The 20166-nt window shown below is 42.5% G+C and overlaps 1 protein-coding gene across 1 annotated transcript in view; it reads right to left on the reverse strand.

Annotated features, from left to right (window-relative positions):
• The window catches only part of CUL5 (cullin 5), a 1916374-nt gene that overhangs the window by 1388323 nt on the left and 507885 nt on the right, over positions 1-20166 (reverse strand). Inside the window, exons 6-7 of the mRNA XM_069640617.1 lie at positions 7309-7454; positions 7137-7217 (exon numbers count right to left, since the gene is read on the reverse strand). Of these exons, the coding sequence (XP_069496718.1) occupies positions 7137-7217; positions 7309-7454 (227 nt within the window). The remainder of the gene's footprint in view (positions 1-7136; positions 7218-7308; positions 7455-20166) is intronic.

The following is a 20166-nucleotide window of genomic DNA, read 5'->3' on the forward strand; positions in this document are numbered from 1 at the left end:
ACTGCAATTGAAGTAGCAATTGAAAATCTAATGAAAGAGCTACTCAGTGACCAAGGTTTTTCCCTCTATATTTGTAGTTGAAAGGGCCCACAGAACCCTGCATGCACGCCCAAGACTTGGTCCTCCGCCTAGAGGAATCATTGCAAAACACCTCAATTACATTGGCCGAGATACAATGCTACGTCTAGCCAAGGAGAAGGGTCCTCTGCAATATGACAACACAACACTCCACATTTATCCAGATTTCTCCAACGCCATCCAGATGGAGCGGAAATCCTTCATGGGGGTTAAATGAATGCTCCACGAGAGGGCCACTCCTTACTCCATGCTCTTCCCAGCCAGATTGCGCATTCAGCACCAAGGGAAAACGTTGCTCTTTACAATCCCGGAGGAGGCCCTGGCATATATTGAGGCCAAAATACTGATCCTTCCTGACTGCCGGTGAACGGTGATGACCTAGGTTATTAAACTGCTGAAGCTCATCTTGATCTACTAAAGAATTGCTGGCCAGATGTTGTCCCTCTTAGACATAGTACCTAGGCATGCACACATGATATACTGTACCCGTCTAATACGGCTTGTGATCACTTGAATATATATTGTTGTTAAGATGGGCGAGCGGCCGCTGGGGTGTCCAGATACTGAGACAGCTACCACCAGGCAAGGTTGCTGTTACTTGTTGACTTGCATTGGTGCAGGTTGGGGTTGAGCGCCACAGTTAAAGAAGGGGGGAGTTTAGTAGGGGGTACATGGCCCTGATTGGGAGGGCGGTGGGGGGGGTTGTGATGGAACAGTTGGGGAAAATATTGGTTAAAACATTTTCAGTCACTCACAAAAAAGAATGTGTGTTTATATGCGACTTGGTATGAGGGTACAAGTGCCTGTTTACACAGGCTACAGAAATGTCTGCACGCTCACTCACCCTGGTGATTCTTAACGGTTTAAGTTGGAATGTGAGTGGATTGGGAAACGTGAAAGCAAGGAGAGTGATAACTCAAGTGAACCAGCATGACATCCAGATCCTGTTTCTGCAGGAAACCCACACGAAGGGGGGAAAGCACGCTACATTTGCTAGGCGATGGGGGCCGAATAGGTTTTTCACAGATTACTCAACGCAGTCCAGAGGGGTGATGACACTTATACATAAGCAAGTTGCTTTCAAACTGCTGCGATCACACAGAACCCGGAGGGCCGTTATGTTGTGTTACACTGTTAATTACTCAACAGGGAGGTCCTATTGGTAAATTCATATGGGCCTAATTTAGATGGTCCGGGATTTTATTTGGCGCTGGCAGATGTAATATCGGGGTACTCATCTGTTCCGATTATATGGGGCATAGATATGAATACTACCTTGAATCTGGACCCACACCCCTATCAAGAGCAGCCATCTTTACCCTTTAGGGTACTCCGCACCATACGTAGAGAAATAGCCAATAGCAAAGACAAGCTTAAGAAACTGAAGCTGGACTATATGACCGGTCCTAGCCACTCTGCGCTAGCCGCTATAAAAGCACAGTTAGAAGACTTCTGATGGTTGGCAGACAGGAAGGTGAAGTATTTCGCCAGACCGGCTGCTGTTAAACAGCTTGGAGAGGGCGAGCGGGCGAGAGACCGAGAGACCAGGAAGAACGCTATCCAGACTGGTGTGTCAGGAGGGAGTCCGGACTTACATAATAGGTGCTTAGAGGGGCAACAAGTTCTGCGCCACTCAGTAGGAAATCAATGTGATAGTCCTACAATTCTATGTGGCACTCTACCAAGCACAAGAGTCGAAAGACAAACAAGACCTTGAGGAACTATTAGATTACATTCCTAGGTCCATTCTGTTGTCAAGCGCCAGGGCTCAAATAAACACTCCGGTCACGGCAGAGAAAATACTGTGTGTCATCAAAGAACTTCCAAGAAACACAGTGCAGGGTCCAGACGGGCTCACGGCAGAATTCTATATGGAATATAGGGCGCTCCTGGCGCACTACATGTTGAAACCTTGGGAGGAATCTGTGCAAGAGAGACAATTACCACAGTTGCTATGCGAGGCTGTTGTGGCTGTACTACTTTTGCTGAACAAACCAAGCGAGGACTGTGGCTCCTACAGACCTCCGTCACTGATACGTTTGACACTAAGTTGTATGCTAAATTGCTGGCCAAGAGACTACTGCCCTTCATGCCTACCTTGATACATAGCAACCAGGCCGGTTTCGTCCCAAGTAGTGCAACATCACTTAATCTCTGGTGGCTGTTTAACATCATGACTCACATATCCCCTATGGCCAACGCGGTGGCCGTCGCATTAGATGCTCAAAAGGTATTTGACATGGTGTTCTGGCCATTTTTATTTGCAGTGCTCCGAAAATGTGGATTGGGCGACACCTTCATAAATTACATCAAGCCTCTGTACATGAAATCCATGGCTACAGTTAAGACCAATATGACTCAGTCAGCCCCATTTGAACTCAGGAGAGGGACACGACAGTGTTGCCCCGCTGTCACCTATGCTATTCGCATTGGCAATAGATCCCATGGCGGATCTCATCCGCTCACGGCACAGGGACAAGGGTATACGATTAGCGGGACCCCCGAAATCATTATATGCGGACAATGTTCTGCTATATGTTAAGAGACCTGCAACATAACCTAGAACCCATTATGCAAGGCATTAACAGCATGGGGAAACATTCCGGGTTCACAATGAACTCCGAGAAGTCTGAGATATTCCCACTGACGGATAACACCCCTAGACACCAAATAAGTGTACCGCTGAGATGGTCACTGAACACATTGAAATACCTAGGGATCACAGGGTCTAGATCTACGGATACTTTATTTACTGATAAATACAAGATTGTAGTAAGTTATGTAAACACTAAAATGTCTAAATGGGTACAGTTGCCCATCTCACTAGCGAGTTGATAGGCATTAATTAAAATTATATTAGTCCCTAAAATAATTTACACGTTTGTGAAAGTACCCATATGGCTTAGTAGGCTTTTTTTCACTGATCTCCCTAAAAACATGTGCCAATTCCTATGGCACTTAGGCGTAGTGCAGAAAAAGTGGGCATCAATGGCACTACCTCATAATTTGGGGGGATTTAATGGGCCTATGTTAGGGAGAATTCTCTGTTTAGGCTGAATTTCCTAACCTAGTGAGTCCCCCAGCAGCTTTGCTGGATTTTTGGGGTTTATTTTTTTCTCCTGCCAAGAGTGAGACTCTTTTACCCTCACTCTTGGACATGATTTGAGTGTGTTTCTTTGGATCTAGATGTGTTTAATGGGCTATGGGGTCTTTTACCCCATAGGGCTTCATGTGTTTTTGTGATGTGTGTTACACAGCACCCTCAGTGCAGTGACACAGGGGTGTCATAGTGACCCCCCAGTTTAGACTCCATACCCTGGGACTGACTACTGTCTCCCAGGGCATGCAAAGTCACCATTGACTTTACTAGTCTTAAATTCTGAACAGAACCAGTACAAACCATCATATTGTGGACGTACTGGCTGGGGCAATTCGATTGCCCCAGGATCTGTTAGTCGAGGGGGCACGTCTCCGTCCCCCTTGATCAAGTTTTGGCTAGTGGCAGTGGATACTACTTTTTATATTCAACCGCGAATATTTTCCTATGGGATTTCCCATTGTTTTAGGCTACTATCTTTATTTAATTATTTATGGTAGCCTCGAACATACCGCCTGTTTATTTAATTAATATTAATTCTCTGGTTGGTATTTTTTGCCAAAACCGGATTCTAAAATGGCGTTTGTGTTCTCTTCTGTGACTCCAACCCAAGTCGAGCCCTTTGTTCCACTTTTTGGCGGGCTTCTCCACAGAAGCCCGCCCTCCAAAGTGGTGCCACTCGGTCTGGGATACTTAGGAGGGGTGGAGGGGAATTTAGGCACCCTGGACTGAGTTGCCTAGGCAACTCAAGTCGCACTCCATCCTGATTGGCCCAAGTGGTGAGCCGGCCGGCTCACCACTTAGCATGTTTGAGTGACAGCTAGGCTGAGTAAATGGGGGTTTGCTGCATAAAAGCAGGGCTTTGGGGACTGGAACTTCAGAAGTCGCCACAGGACCCAAGAATCCGACGAGGGAGAAGCTGAGCCGACCTGCCACGACACCACCACCGGTGGAGCCCTGCTGGACTGCCTCACCACTTTTCCCAACGACAGAGGAGATCTCCCGCCGGAGAGTCTTCTTCCTTTGACTGGTGGGGATAACCAGTTTCACTGTCTTTTCGCCTTCCCGACGTACCTCGTGGCCGCCTTGCCTGTGCCAAGCACCCCGGCAACCGGGATACCATGTTTTACCACAACCGCAAAACAAAGGTACCACCTTTAACTGGAAAACTCCACGGCTGGTTTCTTCCCTGGTGGTGCAACAACCTTCATCTTTCCTCCAAGTCGAGATCTTCTCTTCCCCTGGACGACGACGCAACTTGCACCCACTACCAGGAACAACTGCCACCGCTGGAGGATCCTTCCCACTTAAGGTACCGTGTCCCACCTGGCTTCCCTTGCTACCGACTGTACGGGGTAGATTTAGCCCCCGGCTTTCGAACCAAGGTTAGCCTGGGACACCCTGGCTAAACTTTCCTAAGCCTCTCTAAACTCTTTTTGAACCCTCTGCAAGACTTTCTAAGCCTAGTGTAACTGTGTGATCTTGGGCGCATTTGTGCTCTGTTCTCTCCAAGAGTGGGCCCAGCCTTTGGACTTTGGCTCACCAGTGACTTTTGCTCTTCTGCCTTGCTAACCGTGTTCTTGAATCTTAGAGTGGTGTACCTTTCCATATTCTGTCTTTTTTCCTCCCTTTCTCACAAACTTATTGGAGTGCCATCTAGTTAAGTGCTCACCTCGGTATGAAAATAAGTGGTGTTTTACAGTGACTTATCTGATAAGGAAAAAGGGATGTATATATTATAATAGTAACTGTGTTTAGAATATTTTACAATAAGAGTGCTGGAGTGTTTTCAACAGTGTGTTTTTAAATAAATAATAATATACTTTGATACCAAAGCTCTGGTCAGTGTTTGCTTGTATTGTTGTATCTGAGTGCCTATTGTGTATACTTTGCATACTGACTAACTCTTCTTGAGGGAAGTCTGACTGCTCAGCCACAGCTACCAGGTAAATCTGGGTGGTACAGACTGCTACCAAGTGGGTTTACTGCCAACACCTGTAGTCCTAAATCTTTTGCAGTGGTCCCTAAGGGAACTGCACAGGTTTCTGCCTAACGGCCTAACATTGAATTCTACTGGATGGCGGCCCAAGCACAATTTGCAACATTTTGGTATGGTGTGGATGAGGACCCGCCACATGTTAAACTGGAGCGGGGCGCTGCAGACGGTCTGGAAATGAGGACACAAACTAGAGGATACATACAGTGACGACTGCCCATCTGATCCAGTACTGGTTACATTGTAAGCCAGGAGGCAAATCTTCTGTAGAATATTAAAGCCCCATATTATCGTGAATTACCACTATGGAAATATCCTCACCTCTCCCTCACACGGTACACTGCAATGTGTAGACGGCGGAGAGCGCTAGCCTACAACACCGTTGGAGACCTATTTACTGAAGGAAAGTTTTGTATATTAAGAGAATTGGAAGCATAAGCATGGGGGGGGGCTAAGGGAGTGGAATTGCTGCAGTTTTACAGATTGCGAGCTGCAGTACAAGACAGGAGGGAATGCTACCAGCGAGAACCCCGAGAAAATAAATTGCTGGCCAACGGATGTCGGTATGTCCTGTCCACCCTATATAGAGAAATATTGACACCGCCACCAGTGGAGCAGGACCCCTCTCGCAAGAAGTGGGCGGCTGAGTTGGGCCATGAGATCAGGGTGGGGCAATGGCAGACGATGTGTAGATTCACTACAATGGTATCTATGAATATGCGGATGAAGCTCATTCAATACAAGATCCACCATATGTTAGACTACACGCCATATACACTTCAAAAGATATACCCGGACCATTCTGGCCTGTGTCTGCGATGTGGGACGGGCAGGCAGGATATATATACACATACTATGGAATTGCCACGACGTAATGAGATACTGGGAACGGATAAAGATAGATATATATATATATGACACAGCTTGTTGGGAAATGTCTGACTGCATCCCCGATGTCAGCACGGATTGGCAGGACACACCAGAAAGACGAGTGAGCGCTTCTGAATATGGGATGCATGGTGGCGAAGAGAGTTATTTTGAAAAAATGGAAAGCGTGCCGCCCACCTCAACCAACAAATGGCTCCGGGAGTTGACCCGGGTTAATGAATGCTAAGATACTTATGTCTTAACACAGCCGTATACAACTCACCCCAAAGATACATGGAGTGAGTTTAGAAAGTACTTCGCTAAAACTGATAACCCTACATAGTTCAAGTTCCGTGTGAATAGAAATATCTGATAGACTGTTCTAACTTTTATACTGCGTAAAATGATTGTGTAATTTTGATGCTAAATTTATAAAGGTTCTTTTAGAATAAAAATAATTAAATAAATACATAATCATTTAAAAAAAAACACAAATGTACTGAATACTTCTTTACATTTGCAGCATAATTGGCCCCATTTTCGCTTTTGGTCACACAAAAAGGTTCCTTTCTATAAAATACTTCATACAACGTACCACAAAAGAGCACTAACGTAAGCATTAGCTTCTGGAAATACAAAGCAATATTTTAAGATCTCATGTAACCCCTGGACACATTCCACTGGTAAGTACATGACACTTCAAGCACCAGATATTAATATGCAAGGTGTGCCATATAATAAGATGTATAATCAAAAGGAAAATGCATACAATACGATATTTAAAACAGCAAGTCAATGAATTAAAGGGTACAACAGTGTTTTATTCTTCTAGGCAAGGCTCTTTTTTAGAAAATGATAAGTCTATCCTACTTTATTGGTAGCATTAGAAACCCTTTATATCTAATCCACAGGTGACATTTCTTACATGGAACAGAGAAAAGTCAAACGATATAGGCACAACAATATATGAAAATTCAAAGGTTTGCCGTGTTCTGTTAAATGTGAGCCACTGAAACAGCTTTGTAGCCTCATTAGAACACCCAGCCTTTTATAACCATGCACTTCAGTAAACAATATTTTCAACTTGATCATACTTACAGCCTGCACAGAGTTACACTCTCGTCGTGTCTCTAAATATCGTAGTGCTCTTTTTTCTTCTTCCTTTAACTTGGCATCTGCCTACCCAGAAATTGAACATTAATTATGTTATATACAGTGCCATGGATAGCGCAAACATTTCCAAGCATGAAATTAGCAATGTTGGACTTACATATTTCATGTAATTTTGCACACCATTCTGTTGTAAATATGAAGGGGCCTGCGTTCTGTAAAACCTCTCTGTTGAATCCAGGTAGGCCTTCTCAAAATTATCCCGATAAATCTGCAATTTATCATCTGGGTTTGAACACAGATTTACTGAAAATAGAACACAAGGTGGTACATAATCAAATACAGAACACATTTAATAAAAATTAACTGTTACAAGAAGGTTCTTTTAAACAAATGTCTGTCTACATGAGAGGCAACAGAAAGGAGCTTAGTATCAGCCCTTTTCCAAAATGAGACAACAGTTGTGGCTGGTCCCAAGAAATGTGTTTCATTCAGGGAGGCCAGAAGCACATGTGCATCCATCTACACTTTAAGGTCTCACATCCATCATCACAAGTTCAATTAATTATTTTAACAGTGGGTCTGAAGAATCCAGCAGCACTATGTGAAGGTCCAAGCACTCATCTTACGGCACGGATATGATACTGCTTCAGATGCAAACACCGGCCACATCATTGGGATGGATATAAAAAAGCAGCTTATTTTTGGGTGTATATACTGAAGAAAAGCGAGGCAAGATCCCAGAGCAGAAAAAGTGTTTAGTGAAACAGGAAAAGCAGTAAGAGGGCACAAGCTGATTATATGATACATTACTCACCGTCATCGCATTTCTGATGCTTGTATCCGCTTAGATTCACATGCTATGCATAGGCCGACATCTAGTGGAAGCTGCAGAGTATTACAGTTGTTGTTTTCGAAACTCGATAAGAGACGTCGACAGGGCGTGCCAGTAATACTATCCCTAGTGTGACGTCCACTGTACCCATGGTCCATCTAGCGTCGAGGTCCCTCAGATTGTTTTGTTCTGGCATGAAGTGTAGTGTGAATACAGTTGTATCCAAGCAGATATAGGCAGAAAGCTCATAACATCTATGCACCACAGCAGATACAAGCATCAGAAATACGATTATGGCGAGTAATGTATCCCTTCGGAGGCTTGTGGAATCTGCTTAGATCACATGATATGCATAGATTAGCAAGCAGTGTCCGGAGAAGGTGGTGGGTTAGGAGGAGTAGCGGCAAATAGATGTTTTAGAACTGCTTGTCCCACCTGTGTATCTGTATTGGAATGTGCGTCAATGCAGTAGTGCTGAGTGAAAGGGTGTACTGAGCTCCCTGTAGCTGCTTTGCAAATGCTGTCTAATGGGACATTTGCGATAAAAGCCAGAGTAGCTCCAATGCTCCTTCTAGAGTGAGCTCTTGGTGTAAAAGGCAGTGTCTTGTTTGATAATGAATAGCACAATTGAATACATTTTACTATGATATGCTATGATACGATATATGATATGGCATTTATAACGCGCCTATACACAAGTGTTTCAAGGCGCGACGAGGCAAGGGAGGTGAAACAGAGGGCAGACAGACAACTATCCTACTAGGCCAGGTATCATACAGATCGCGCAAGTGCATGGGAAAGGGGAAGGGGGAAGTGCAGGAGGGAAAAGGGAGGGGAACAGTTCAGTACATGGGATAAGCAAATAAATAACAATAGTAAAGGTGAGGCCAGCCGGTGGAAGGTGCAAGGGTAAGTACAGGAATCGTGTATCAAGTGCTGGTAGTGGGACTGTAGGGTTACAGAAAACTGTCCCCAAGTGCGGTGTTTGCGAGGACGGCAGTGCAAGTGTGCGACTGGCGGGGGAGGTGACCTGGGCCAGAGATCAGAGGGTGGCCAGGTAACCAGTACAGTTTCAACCAGGAGGTCAGCAGGGGAGAGAAGGAGAAAAAGCAGAAGCAAAGAGAAAGGTTTTGAGGTGGTTCCGGAACCGGAGATGGTTCTCCTCCAGTTTCAGGGAGGCAGGGAGGCTGTTCCAGAGGGAGGCCCCAGCTGAGGAAAGATCTACCACCAACTCGTTGCTTGGAGAAGCGACTGACCCCGAGGGAGTTGGAGGTGGATGAGCAAAGGGCCCGAGAAGGAAGATATTTGGGAAGAGAGTTGAAGGTATTGATGTCCCAGGCCCCAGAAGGCATTGTGTACAATGTAGAGGGTTTTGAACTTAATCCTCGCAGCCACTGGGAGCCAATGAAGTGATTTCAGTCCTGGAGGGATACGATCCCTCAGCTTGAGGCCAAGGACAAGTCTCGCAGTCCTGTTCTGGATGAGTTGCAGAGAGTAGACGCAGGCAGATTTAGAAAGAGGCTGTTGCAGTAGTCCAGCCTAGAGAGAACCAGAGCTCTGGAGACAGTGAGCTTCTGGGGGAAGGAGAGGAAAGGGAGAATACCTGTGAGGAGGTGCAGCTGGTAGTGTGACTTCTTAGAGACGTCAGAGATGTGAGGAGAGAAGGAAAGTGTGGAGTCGAAGATGACCCAGATGTCCATCTGGAGATGGCATGTTTAGCAATGCGGTCTCCTTCTCTGCCTAGTGCTATGGAGACAAACAGTTGATCTGTTTTCCTAAGCGGTCTGGTCTTGTTTACGTAGTAAAGAACCACCCTCCTCACATCCAGTGTGTGGTGTTTTACCTCAGCTGAGCTAGTTGGCCTCTGAAAGAAAGCCGGAAGCTCAATAGATTGGTGCATGTGGAATTTAGAAATGAATTTAGGGGAGAACCTAGGAGGAGTATGTAAAACCAATTTATCTTTATGCATGATAAAGAAAGGGTCGTGCACTGACCATGCTTGCAATTCACACAAACTGTTCTTATGGAAGTAATAGCCACTAAGAAGGAAGTCTTGTATGGCAGGTGTTTAAAACTTATGCATAGGCTCGAATGGGGGCCCCATGAGCTTTGCTAGTACTATGTTGAAATCCCATCCTGGTGGTGGGTTTGAAATAGGAGGGTGTAGTCTCTTGACTCCCTCCATGAATGCCTTAATGACTGGAATTTTCCACCACAATACCTTACTCTGAGAGGTGGTATAAACTGATAAAGTCACCAGGCGGACCTTTATAGAGTTGAATACTAACCCAGAGTCTAACAAGTGGAGCATATAGTTAAACATATTCTATGGGGTTTATTTGTTTAGACTGGCACCAAATTACAAATCTCCTCCACTTGTCGAAATAACAGTGTCTAGTGTTTGGTTTATACACCGCTGTGGTAAATTAAGGAGTCTGAACTCTTACTTCAGGAGCCATGCTGTCAAGTTCATTGAGTGTGGTATAGGGTGCACTGTTCCCCCGTGTTGGGTTGACAGGTTGGGTTGATATGGGAGTTTGATGGGATCGCGCATCACCAGTTTGCACAGATGTGGATACCACAGTTGTCTCTCCCACATAGGAGCAACTAGAATAAGCGTCCTCTGTTCTCTGTGCATCTTGTTCACAATCCTGCTCATTAATGGAGTCGGGGGGAAAGCATAAGCAAATTTCCCTGACCAGTTCATCCATAGGGCGTTCTCCTTGGTGTCTGCTTGGGGGAACCTGAACGCGAAGTCTGGCCATTGTTTGTTTTCTATTGTAGCGAACAAGTCTGATGTGGTGTAACCCCATTGAGAGAAGATGTGGTCTACGACGCCTGAGTCTAGTTGCCACTCGTGTTCCTCTGGTAGGAGATCTTTGCTCAGAGACTCTGATAGAGTGTGGAGTACACCTGGAATGTGTTGTGAGGATAGGGATATTCCTCATCTGAGTGCCCATTTCCATATTTTCTGTGCCAACTTGGACAGACTTGGAGAGTTTGTGCCCCCCACCAACCTGTTTGTTGATCTAGAACATCGCAGTTCTGCTGTCCGTCAGAATCTGAACCGACTGGTTTGTCAGTTGCACTTCGAATGCCTGAAGTGCCCCGAGTACTGCTAGTAGTTCCAGCAGGTTGATCTGGTTCTGTGCAGTGAATTGGGTCCACAGACCATGTGCTGTGTGGTGAAGGTAATGAGCCCCCACCCAGAGATTGACACGTCTATTTTGACAATCGCTTGTGCTTCCGGATCGTGGAGAGGTTTTCCCTTTAACAGATTTTCTCTTGACCACCAGCGTAGGCTTTGTACTAATGTTGGCGAAACAACCACTTGGTCGTCCCACTGACACTTGCCTGAGACCATTGTTTCGCCAGCCACTCCTGCATTGGTCGCATGCGCAGACATGCGTGTGTGACTAGATATATTCAAAACAAGAAAAAGTATTATCCCTAGGTTGTGCTCCTCCTGAAAACAATATGAATTCATGGTGTTTCAAAGGTTTATTAAAGTGTTCCTTGAAAAGGCAAAAGAGAAAAAATCATATAGATACAAACTTATTTGTTTGTGGCAAAATAGTTTTACTTCACCATTTGCCAAAAAAATGTCTTTATTGAGTCCAAACATGGTGCAAAGAAACTGGCTGCCATTGATTTGATGGTTTCCCAGTTTTTTGAGGATAATTAGTTTCCGTGTAATAAAAAAGATGCTATTTTTGGCAGTAAAATTTAAAATATCAATGGTGTCCTTCTGTTAGTTCGTAAATTTGTTGTCTAGGTATTTTTGTCCAATCCTTTGGTAGTGTCCTTAATAGTATTGTTGGAGATTACACTAATTATCCTTGTTGTATAGTTGTTAGCAGTCCTCAACATGTGTTTCCCCACTCTGGTTTATGAGTGGTTCCTCAGGAGGTGGGATGGTTAGAACTAGAGATAGATGTATGGATCCTTATTTTGGTGCTTAGACAGTCTTACTTGTATAAGTAACTGATGTTGTGATTTTTTATCCAATGAGGAGATTGCCCTGTAAAGCAAGGTTATAAATCAAATTTCAATATCGATTCGCTTAAGGTAAGTGTCTCCTACATAGTAAAGAATTATAGTACTCACTTCAATTCGTTCTTCTATGTCCGCAGTTGGAAGTTACAGATTTGACAGTGAGAAGTGCCTCTCCTTGACTTGATTATGTAGTAAATATATGTTCCTAGAGAAAACATTTAAATGCTATTTAAATCCTTTAGAGAGATTGTCCTTAAATTACAATTAGATGTTTTGAAAAAAAAATAGTAATCTGGAGCTAAAGTTGGTGGAGATACGAGCACGCATGAGCCTGTTTGCTGGGATGTTTTTCCTAATAATGATGTGTAGATACTACAGTCCCTGATTAGGATGCTACCACGTTCCAAAGCTGGATGACATTTGTAGCATTGTTGACTGACTAAATATGATGTTGATACAGATGATGCCACTTCCAATTTTAGGGAACAAATAGTTCTATCATTTGCAGGAGCTTGACCTTCACTCTACCGCTCAGATGGTGCGATTGACATGTTTTTGACGTGAAATTGCACGGTTTTTATAGTACGCGATTATCTTATCGCGTTAAAACGTGTACCTGATAACGCGCACTACGTCCGGCGGCCATTGTGGATGTGCTATACGAAAATGTTGCTATGTGCTGCATTGTTGCTGTAGTTGTTGACAGAAGTAATTCTATTCAATTGTTAATGCATCATGGATCTTAAAATTATCCAAAGCCTTCATGGACTTGCATCTAAAGGTTGTGTTAAGACTATGGTTGCTATGTTGTTGAGCAGGTTAAAATTGCAAAATCTATTGGTTCTGTTAAATTCCAAAACACTTTTTGGCATGCGCTCCAATGTGGGTTTATTGGTTGTAACTGTAGACAACTAGGCAATCACGCCTATCAAGAAAGTGATATTTAATTCATTTCGACAAACTTTTTTTTCTCCCGCTTCAAAATGGCATCCTGACGTGACCGCGCACAGCTCAGAACTGTGCGCGGTACGCCATGATGCCGTTTAACGCATCTAATTAGCATTAAACAAATATGAATACATGAACACAAATATCTATTTAAATGTGTGATGGACACATCAAGACTCATGTCCATTTAATTAACATCAACCACGTTACACCTCAAAATACCAAAAAGTAACAAGTCAATCGTTCCGTCTGTGAGGGATTGAACTTAACATATCATTTAGTCTTCTCCTGATCCAAAATGGCATCCTGACGTGATCGCACACATCACATGATCGTGCGTGCGACGTTATGACGCCGTTTAACGCATTGAAATAGCGGCCATCTTGGATGACCGAAATGGAGCAGTTCGGAATCCTAACCTGAATCCATCGGAATCGAGGAGCTACAGACCATTAGGTAAGAGACCAATCATGTAGACTACAAGCTGAGGGTATTACTTTGAACTCAGTGAGTTCATTTTTTGGTTAATTTGTAATTTGAGGATTACTTAAAAAAGTATGAAGTAAACACTTGTGAAAATTGATCCACATAAACCCTACAGGAAATCGACCTGTTAAATCTTCAAATCTAAATAGCTGAAAGAAAGAATCACAATACAGTAAGCCTCTTTTAAATTACTAAAGGAAATTGAATGCTGTGATTTAACAGTTTTTTGATTTAACAATGGGGGCAGTTTTCAAGATACAACCAAATGTCTTTCACACTGAAGTTTAAATACTATGAGACTGCATTATTACCCAAGGGTCTGTTTTAACTATTTAACTGTATTAATGTTTGATGCAGGTTTTTTAATATAAATATGCATTATTTCTCTAGATTGAAAACAAAAAGTACATAGTTAAAAATGTCTTTTTGTTTTTCTTTTCTCCTTTTTCTTCTTGTTCTCCTAAAAGTGCGAGTACAATCAGAGATCAAAATTGGTATACTTCCTGATGAGCCACCGCATTTAAAAGTGGTGAAACATGAGGAGAGGATAATTGTCTATAGTTACAACGAATAAAAAGTGTTTGAGTTTTCTTTTTGATTCGGTTTTTCAAGCTCTCTTCAGTCTTGGGAGCTACCGAACACAGGCATAGGCAGCACCAACATAACAACGAAAGCATCATAAACCTTACAAATATCCAATCACTCGCCTGGTCCACTCCAAATCAAGGCTGTTTTAGGATGACTACGGGGCTGTTCTTGATAGTTGCAATAGAGAGGATGAAAATAGAATTAATTATTCTGTTAACATATTCATATGACAATAGATGGTTTAAACTGTAAAGAATTTGGAAGATGAAGAGGAAACGAGGATATCACTGATTGTGCATCATTGATGGATTTGAGAGACACTGTGGATATATTAGGTGCATATGATTCATAGAAAATGGAAAAGTTCTTGGTCGGAATTCAGCCCTGTGTGGCAAGTATCCATGTTGCAGATCCAACGTGCTTCATGTTTCCCAAGAATAAGTTCGATGTTGCCTCCTCTAGGGGGCATCTGCAATTTTTCAATCCCAAAAAAAATAAAATAAATAAATTGCATTTTCTTCAACTGGTCCAAGGAATGAGATGCATGAAAATTTACTGATATCGGTGATCTTATCATGGTTTTTGATTGATCTGAAATGTTCGCTGATCCTGATCTTGAGTAGGCGTATAGTGCTGCCTATATACAGGCGGTCAGATACACATCTAATACTGTATACTACATTTCTGCTATTGCAGTTGATTAGTTGTTGAATAGAATATAGAGTGCCATTAGCACTCTATATACATATGCTGGTTTTGGCATTCTCAGAGTACTGACAAATTGACCACTGTCCACACTTGTAATTTCCTTTAAGTGGCGCTTGCAGCCACCCCGTGCATACTGTGTTTGCAATTCGGTTCTGTTTGACTACAAAGTGCGATGGACTGAGTTGTTCCTTGAGGTTTTTGGCTTTTCTATAGGTTATTGTTGCATGGCTTTGTAATGTGGTTTAAAGATCATGGTCCGCCTTCTGGATATTCCAATTGTTGCTTTGAATTTTCTTAATTACTTTGCTTTGATGTTGGAGCTGTAAATTGTAATGAAATGTGTTTTGCGTAATGTATCTGAGCCTTTTTTGTTATGTCCTACTTTAAGTAGTGTTGGTCTTGTAAACATTTTTGGTAGCTTTTGTTAACCAGGTCTTCACTGTAGCCTCTTTCTTTGAAGTTTGCAATTGTTTTGGATGCATGTTTCACAAACTCTTCCTCTTGTGTGCAATTTCTTTTCAATCTTAACATTTCACCTAAAGGGATATTGCGGATAACATGTTTGGGGTGATTGCTTGTTGCGTGAAGTAGGCTGTTGACTGTGGCAGGTTTAGTGTATAGGTTTGTGTTGATCATATTGTTGTTGATAGAAGGTAACATCCAAAAAAAGGATTGTTTGACTGAATTCCGTTGTGAGTTTGAGATTGTGAGTTTGAGATTGTAAGTGTTGTTGTTGAGATAAGAAAAGAGGTTTTTTGCTCCCGGCTATCTTGTTTATAAGATCCGAAAAAGATATCCATAACACTCTGGTTAGTACAAAATGATTTGTTTATTTTCGATAATTTTCTTGAGTGGTTCTTTCCATATATATATTGTGTTTTGAGAAACACTGTTAGAAACTTGGTGTGCAAGTTTGGTCAGCCGACACGTGGTTCGACCCATAGGGTCTTTCTCAAGGCAAGTAAAAATTGCTGAGTGCCCTCAGTGGGGTTCTGTTGTATTTGGGACTGTCCTTACGGAAGTCCTGGCTCCTAAGGCCCTGTGTGCTCTATACTCTCCAGGAGAGTAGCAGATCACTGCCCAGGGACGCAGATAGAGCACACAGGGCCTATTAGGAGCCAGGACTGCCGTATCGAAAATAAACAAATCATTTCGTACTAACGAGACTGTTATGCATATCTTTTTCGGATCTTATAAACAAGATAGCCGGGAGCAAAAAACCTCTTTTCTTATCTACCAAACTGGGGCTCAAGCTAAACCCCAAAAAACAGCTCCTGTGATCTTGCCAAACTCACAATCACAATGCAATTGAATCTGAGCACAGGCGGGTTCCATTCCTAGAAGCCTCAACTCACAGTTGTTGTTGAGATACTTTAGATAAACCTGAAAGAGTTGTATTGTGCCATTTCAGATCAAGAAAATGTCATCTATGTAACGGGCCCAAAGAATGATGTTGTTGAGTAAAAGATGGGCGTTGCCATGAGTGTTCAAGTTCAAAGTGGCCCATATACAAGTTTGCGTATGTTGGGGCATATTTGGCGCCCCTGGCCGTTCCTTCAGTCTGTCTGTATAATTTTTGATTGAATGTGAATATGTTGTTTTGTAGAGTGCAACATTTCCAGAATCATATTGTTTTGGTCGTGAAATGAGATGGATCTGGTTTTTAGAAAGTACTCAGTGGTGATCAGTCCTTTACTGTGCAGTATGCTCGTGTACAGAGATGAATCGGCCATTGTGATGAGCCAATAGTCCTTATCCCAAGGTATAGTTTCTAGCTGTTGGATAATGTGTGTGGTATCTATGATGTATGATGAAAGTGAAACGGCCAACGGTTGTAAATGATGATCAATGTATTCTGAGATGTGTTCTGTTAAGGAACCAATAATGTTGATTAAAGGTCTGCTGGTGGGTAAATTGGTAAATGGTTTATGGATCTTTGGTAAGAAGTAGATGATAGAAATGATTGGGTGTGATGTACTCCTATATAGATGTTCCTTTTCTGTAAGAAGCAACTGATCTCTCCAATGTCTGCTCATAAGTGTCCATTCTTCACTCAGTTTTGATACAGGGTTATCAAGAAGAAGCTCATAGCAGCTTGAATCATTGAGAAGTTGCATGGCCATATTTATATAATCACTGGTATTTAGTAGTACAATGTTTTCCTCCTTTGTCTGAAGATTTCACGTCATCGCGTACACGTTGCAACGCGATGATGTCATCGCGTACTATAAAAAAACACGCAATTTCACGTCAAAAACATGGCAATCGCACCATCTGAGCGGCAGAGAGAAGGTCAAGCTCCTGCAAATGATAGGTAATCATTTAGAACTTTTTAAAAGGAAACTATAGCATCCAATAGTTTAGCACCAACTGCTTTTCAAATTAGAATCGCTATCGTTTGTATTAATAGCAACATAAGGAGCCACTTAGGCAAGAACTAGAATCACGGTTTTAAAATGCCTAATTTACCAATGTCTCTAATATACATACTTAGTACTATTTGTTCCCTAAAATTGGAAGTGGCATCATCTGTATCAACATCATATTTAGTCAGTCAACAATGCTAAAAAAAAGGCATCCATCTTTGGAACGTGGTAGCATACTAATCAGGGACTGTGGTATCTACACATTATTAGGAAAAACATCCCAGCAAACAGGCTCATACGTGCTTGTATCTCCACCAACTTTAGCTCCAGATTACAAAGTTTTTTCAAAACATCCAATTGTAATTTAAAGCCAATCTCTCTAAATGATTTAAACAAATTGAAATGTTTTCTCTAGGAACATATATTTACTACATAATCAAGTCCAGGAGAGGCACTTCTCACTGTCAAATCTGCAACTTCCAACCGCGGACGTACAAGAACCAATTGAAGTGAGTTCTATACTTCTTTACTATCTAGGAGGCACTTAACTTAAGAAAATTGATATTGAAATTTGATTTATAACCTTGCTTTGCAGGGAAATCTCCTCATTGGATAAAAAAAATCAGAACATCAGTTACTTATACAAGTAAGACTATCTAAGCACCAAAATAAGGATCCATACATCTATCTCTAGTTCTACTAACCCTCCCACCACCTGAGGAACCACTCATAAACCAGAGTGGGGAAACACGTATTGAGTACTGGTAACAACAACTATACAACAAGGATAATTAGTGTAATCGGAGGACTGGTATACAATCATTACGGTCACATTATTGAACTAGCCTACCAAGCTAACTATGTTCTGCACCCTATTGGCATCATTAGAACCAGCCATCTATCCTAAGTAATGCTTTCTTACCCTATTGGCAGTATTCTGAACCAGACTATCTCTGTCAAACCATGTTCTTTGCACCCATTGGTATCATTTTCAACCTAGATTGCCAGGCAATATTGTGTCTTCCCTATTGGTAACAGCACACAATGCTATATGATGCTTCAGCTCACATGCATTGTTGCACTGACGTATTTGTTACTATTGTAATGTATGATGCTGTAATGCTACTACTCAGGTGTCTAGCTGCTTCACTTGCTCTATTGTGTAATGCTCTGTAAGTGACCATTGACAAGTATACTAGTGTCCAGATGCTGTACTTTTCGCTGCTTAACTATGCCTAGTGACTAGTCGACTGACTGGTATCCCTACTCTTTGCTGTTTAGTAGAGTCATTTTTTGTAGTAGCCAATGTAACCTTGGCCGAAGTATATCCGTGAGTAACATTTCATACTTGATACCTTAATTAGGCAAGATGTTAATTGTAGTAATACTGCTCGGCACTATGGCTGCCATTACACATTCTGGCACTAGAAGCCACCTTGAACAGCTCCCACTTGCACCTTTCTCAGACCCTAGTCTGTCCACATTGACAAAGACAGCAACTAATAATGCCCCTAGTGCCTCAGAGACAGCAACCCATGTCTCTCTACCTTGTGCCACAGTTATTAGAAACTCTAGGCTCCGTGCAAGATTAAATAAACTACATGAACCTCTGAGAAGATCCCTCCCGGCTACCAACCTTAAAACCAACTATAAGCTTAGCTTTATACCCTATCATTTAAATCTGTCTCCACCATTGTCCAACTTGAATACGAATGCCCATCTGATCAACAATTATAAGCACAAACCATGTGATAATTCCGACAAACCCATCCTAGTCAACAAAGTAACCGTGGTTCCCCCCCTTAAAGGAGCGCTTCTCAATGCAAGATCACTTGTTGCCCACGCCACCGACATTGCCGACCTAATCACTGAAGGCAATCTTGATTTCCTTGCAATCACGGAAACTTGGCTCCATAATGCAGCAGGACCTGCACTTTTGTTAGCTATCCCCGATGGCTACACTATAGTTGGACAAGACTGAGATAGCGCCCGAGGAGGCGGCATTGCCATTATTTCTAAAATATGTCTCTGCCTCAGACTAATCCCCATCCATCTGTTACAATCATGTGAAGTTTTCTCTGCCAAACTCCAGATAAATAACTTACAATCACTCACCATTCACTTATTTGAGGATCTGCATAACATAATCACAAGCAACCTTAATCCTTCCTCGCAACTACTCCTACTAGGGGACTTTAACTTAGGTTTCAATGACCAAATGGATAAAAATGCTGCAGATATAGTCAATATAATCAACGCACTAGGCCTATCCCAAAAAGTGAACAAACCTACCCACCCAAAGGGGAGAATACTGGATTGGAAATTGGATTAGAATTGCTCAGCTACTATCTGTTCCATCCTGCCATTATCATGGACAGACCACTCTCTGGTGTCCTTCCACCTATCTACTATAAGACCTACCCCATTGGCCCAGTCATTAGCACCACCATGCTTAACTAGAAGTAAAAAAAAGTATCACAGCAGAGAAAGTCATCCCTGCTATCCTGCCCACTCTTAATGCACTGCCAGGAAATCTTGACCCTAGCACACTAGTTCAGGAATTCAACAATATTATGCTCACCACTCTAGACAAAATTGCCCCTGGAAAACTCAGACCTAGTAAACCAACAGCCCATTTAAACAAATGGTTCACACCACAACTTAAAGACCTTCGCAGTTTTTAAAAAAAAGTGAAACTAACTGGAGACTTTGCCCCTCTAGCGAGAACAAAGCTAAATTAACCTCACTTTCCTCACATTACAAGAAGGAAATATGCCGGGCAAAACGCAACTCCTACGATGAGCGCATTGCTAATTCCAACTCCAGCATGAAAGAACTCTTCTCCATACTCAAAGAACTAGAGTCCCCAATAGCTATAGCCGATGTTTGTACCAAAGACAATGCCTGGTGTACAGACATCCAACATGCTTTAGCCAATAAAATTAACACTCTCCAAAATAAAATTCAGCAAAAAAAAAAAAAGGAGGCACTGAACCTACAGCATTCACCTAACAACCTCTTGCCGAGTGTTTTACCACCGGCACACAACTCCATTTTCCATTTTTCCAAAATGTCCATCTTGGAAGTAGAA

This window comes from Ambystoma mexicanum, chromosome 7q, assembly GCF_040938575.1.
Source record: "Ambystoma mexicanum isolate Mex_15411 chromosome 7q, UKY_AmexF1_1, whole genome shotgun sequence".
Lineage (NCBI taxonomy): Eukaryota > Metazoa > Chordata > Amphibia > Caudata > Ambystomatidae > Ambystoma > Ambystoma mexicanum.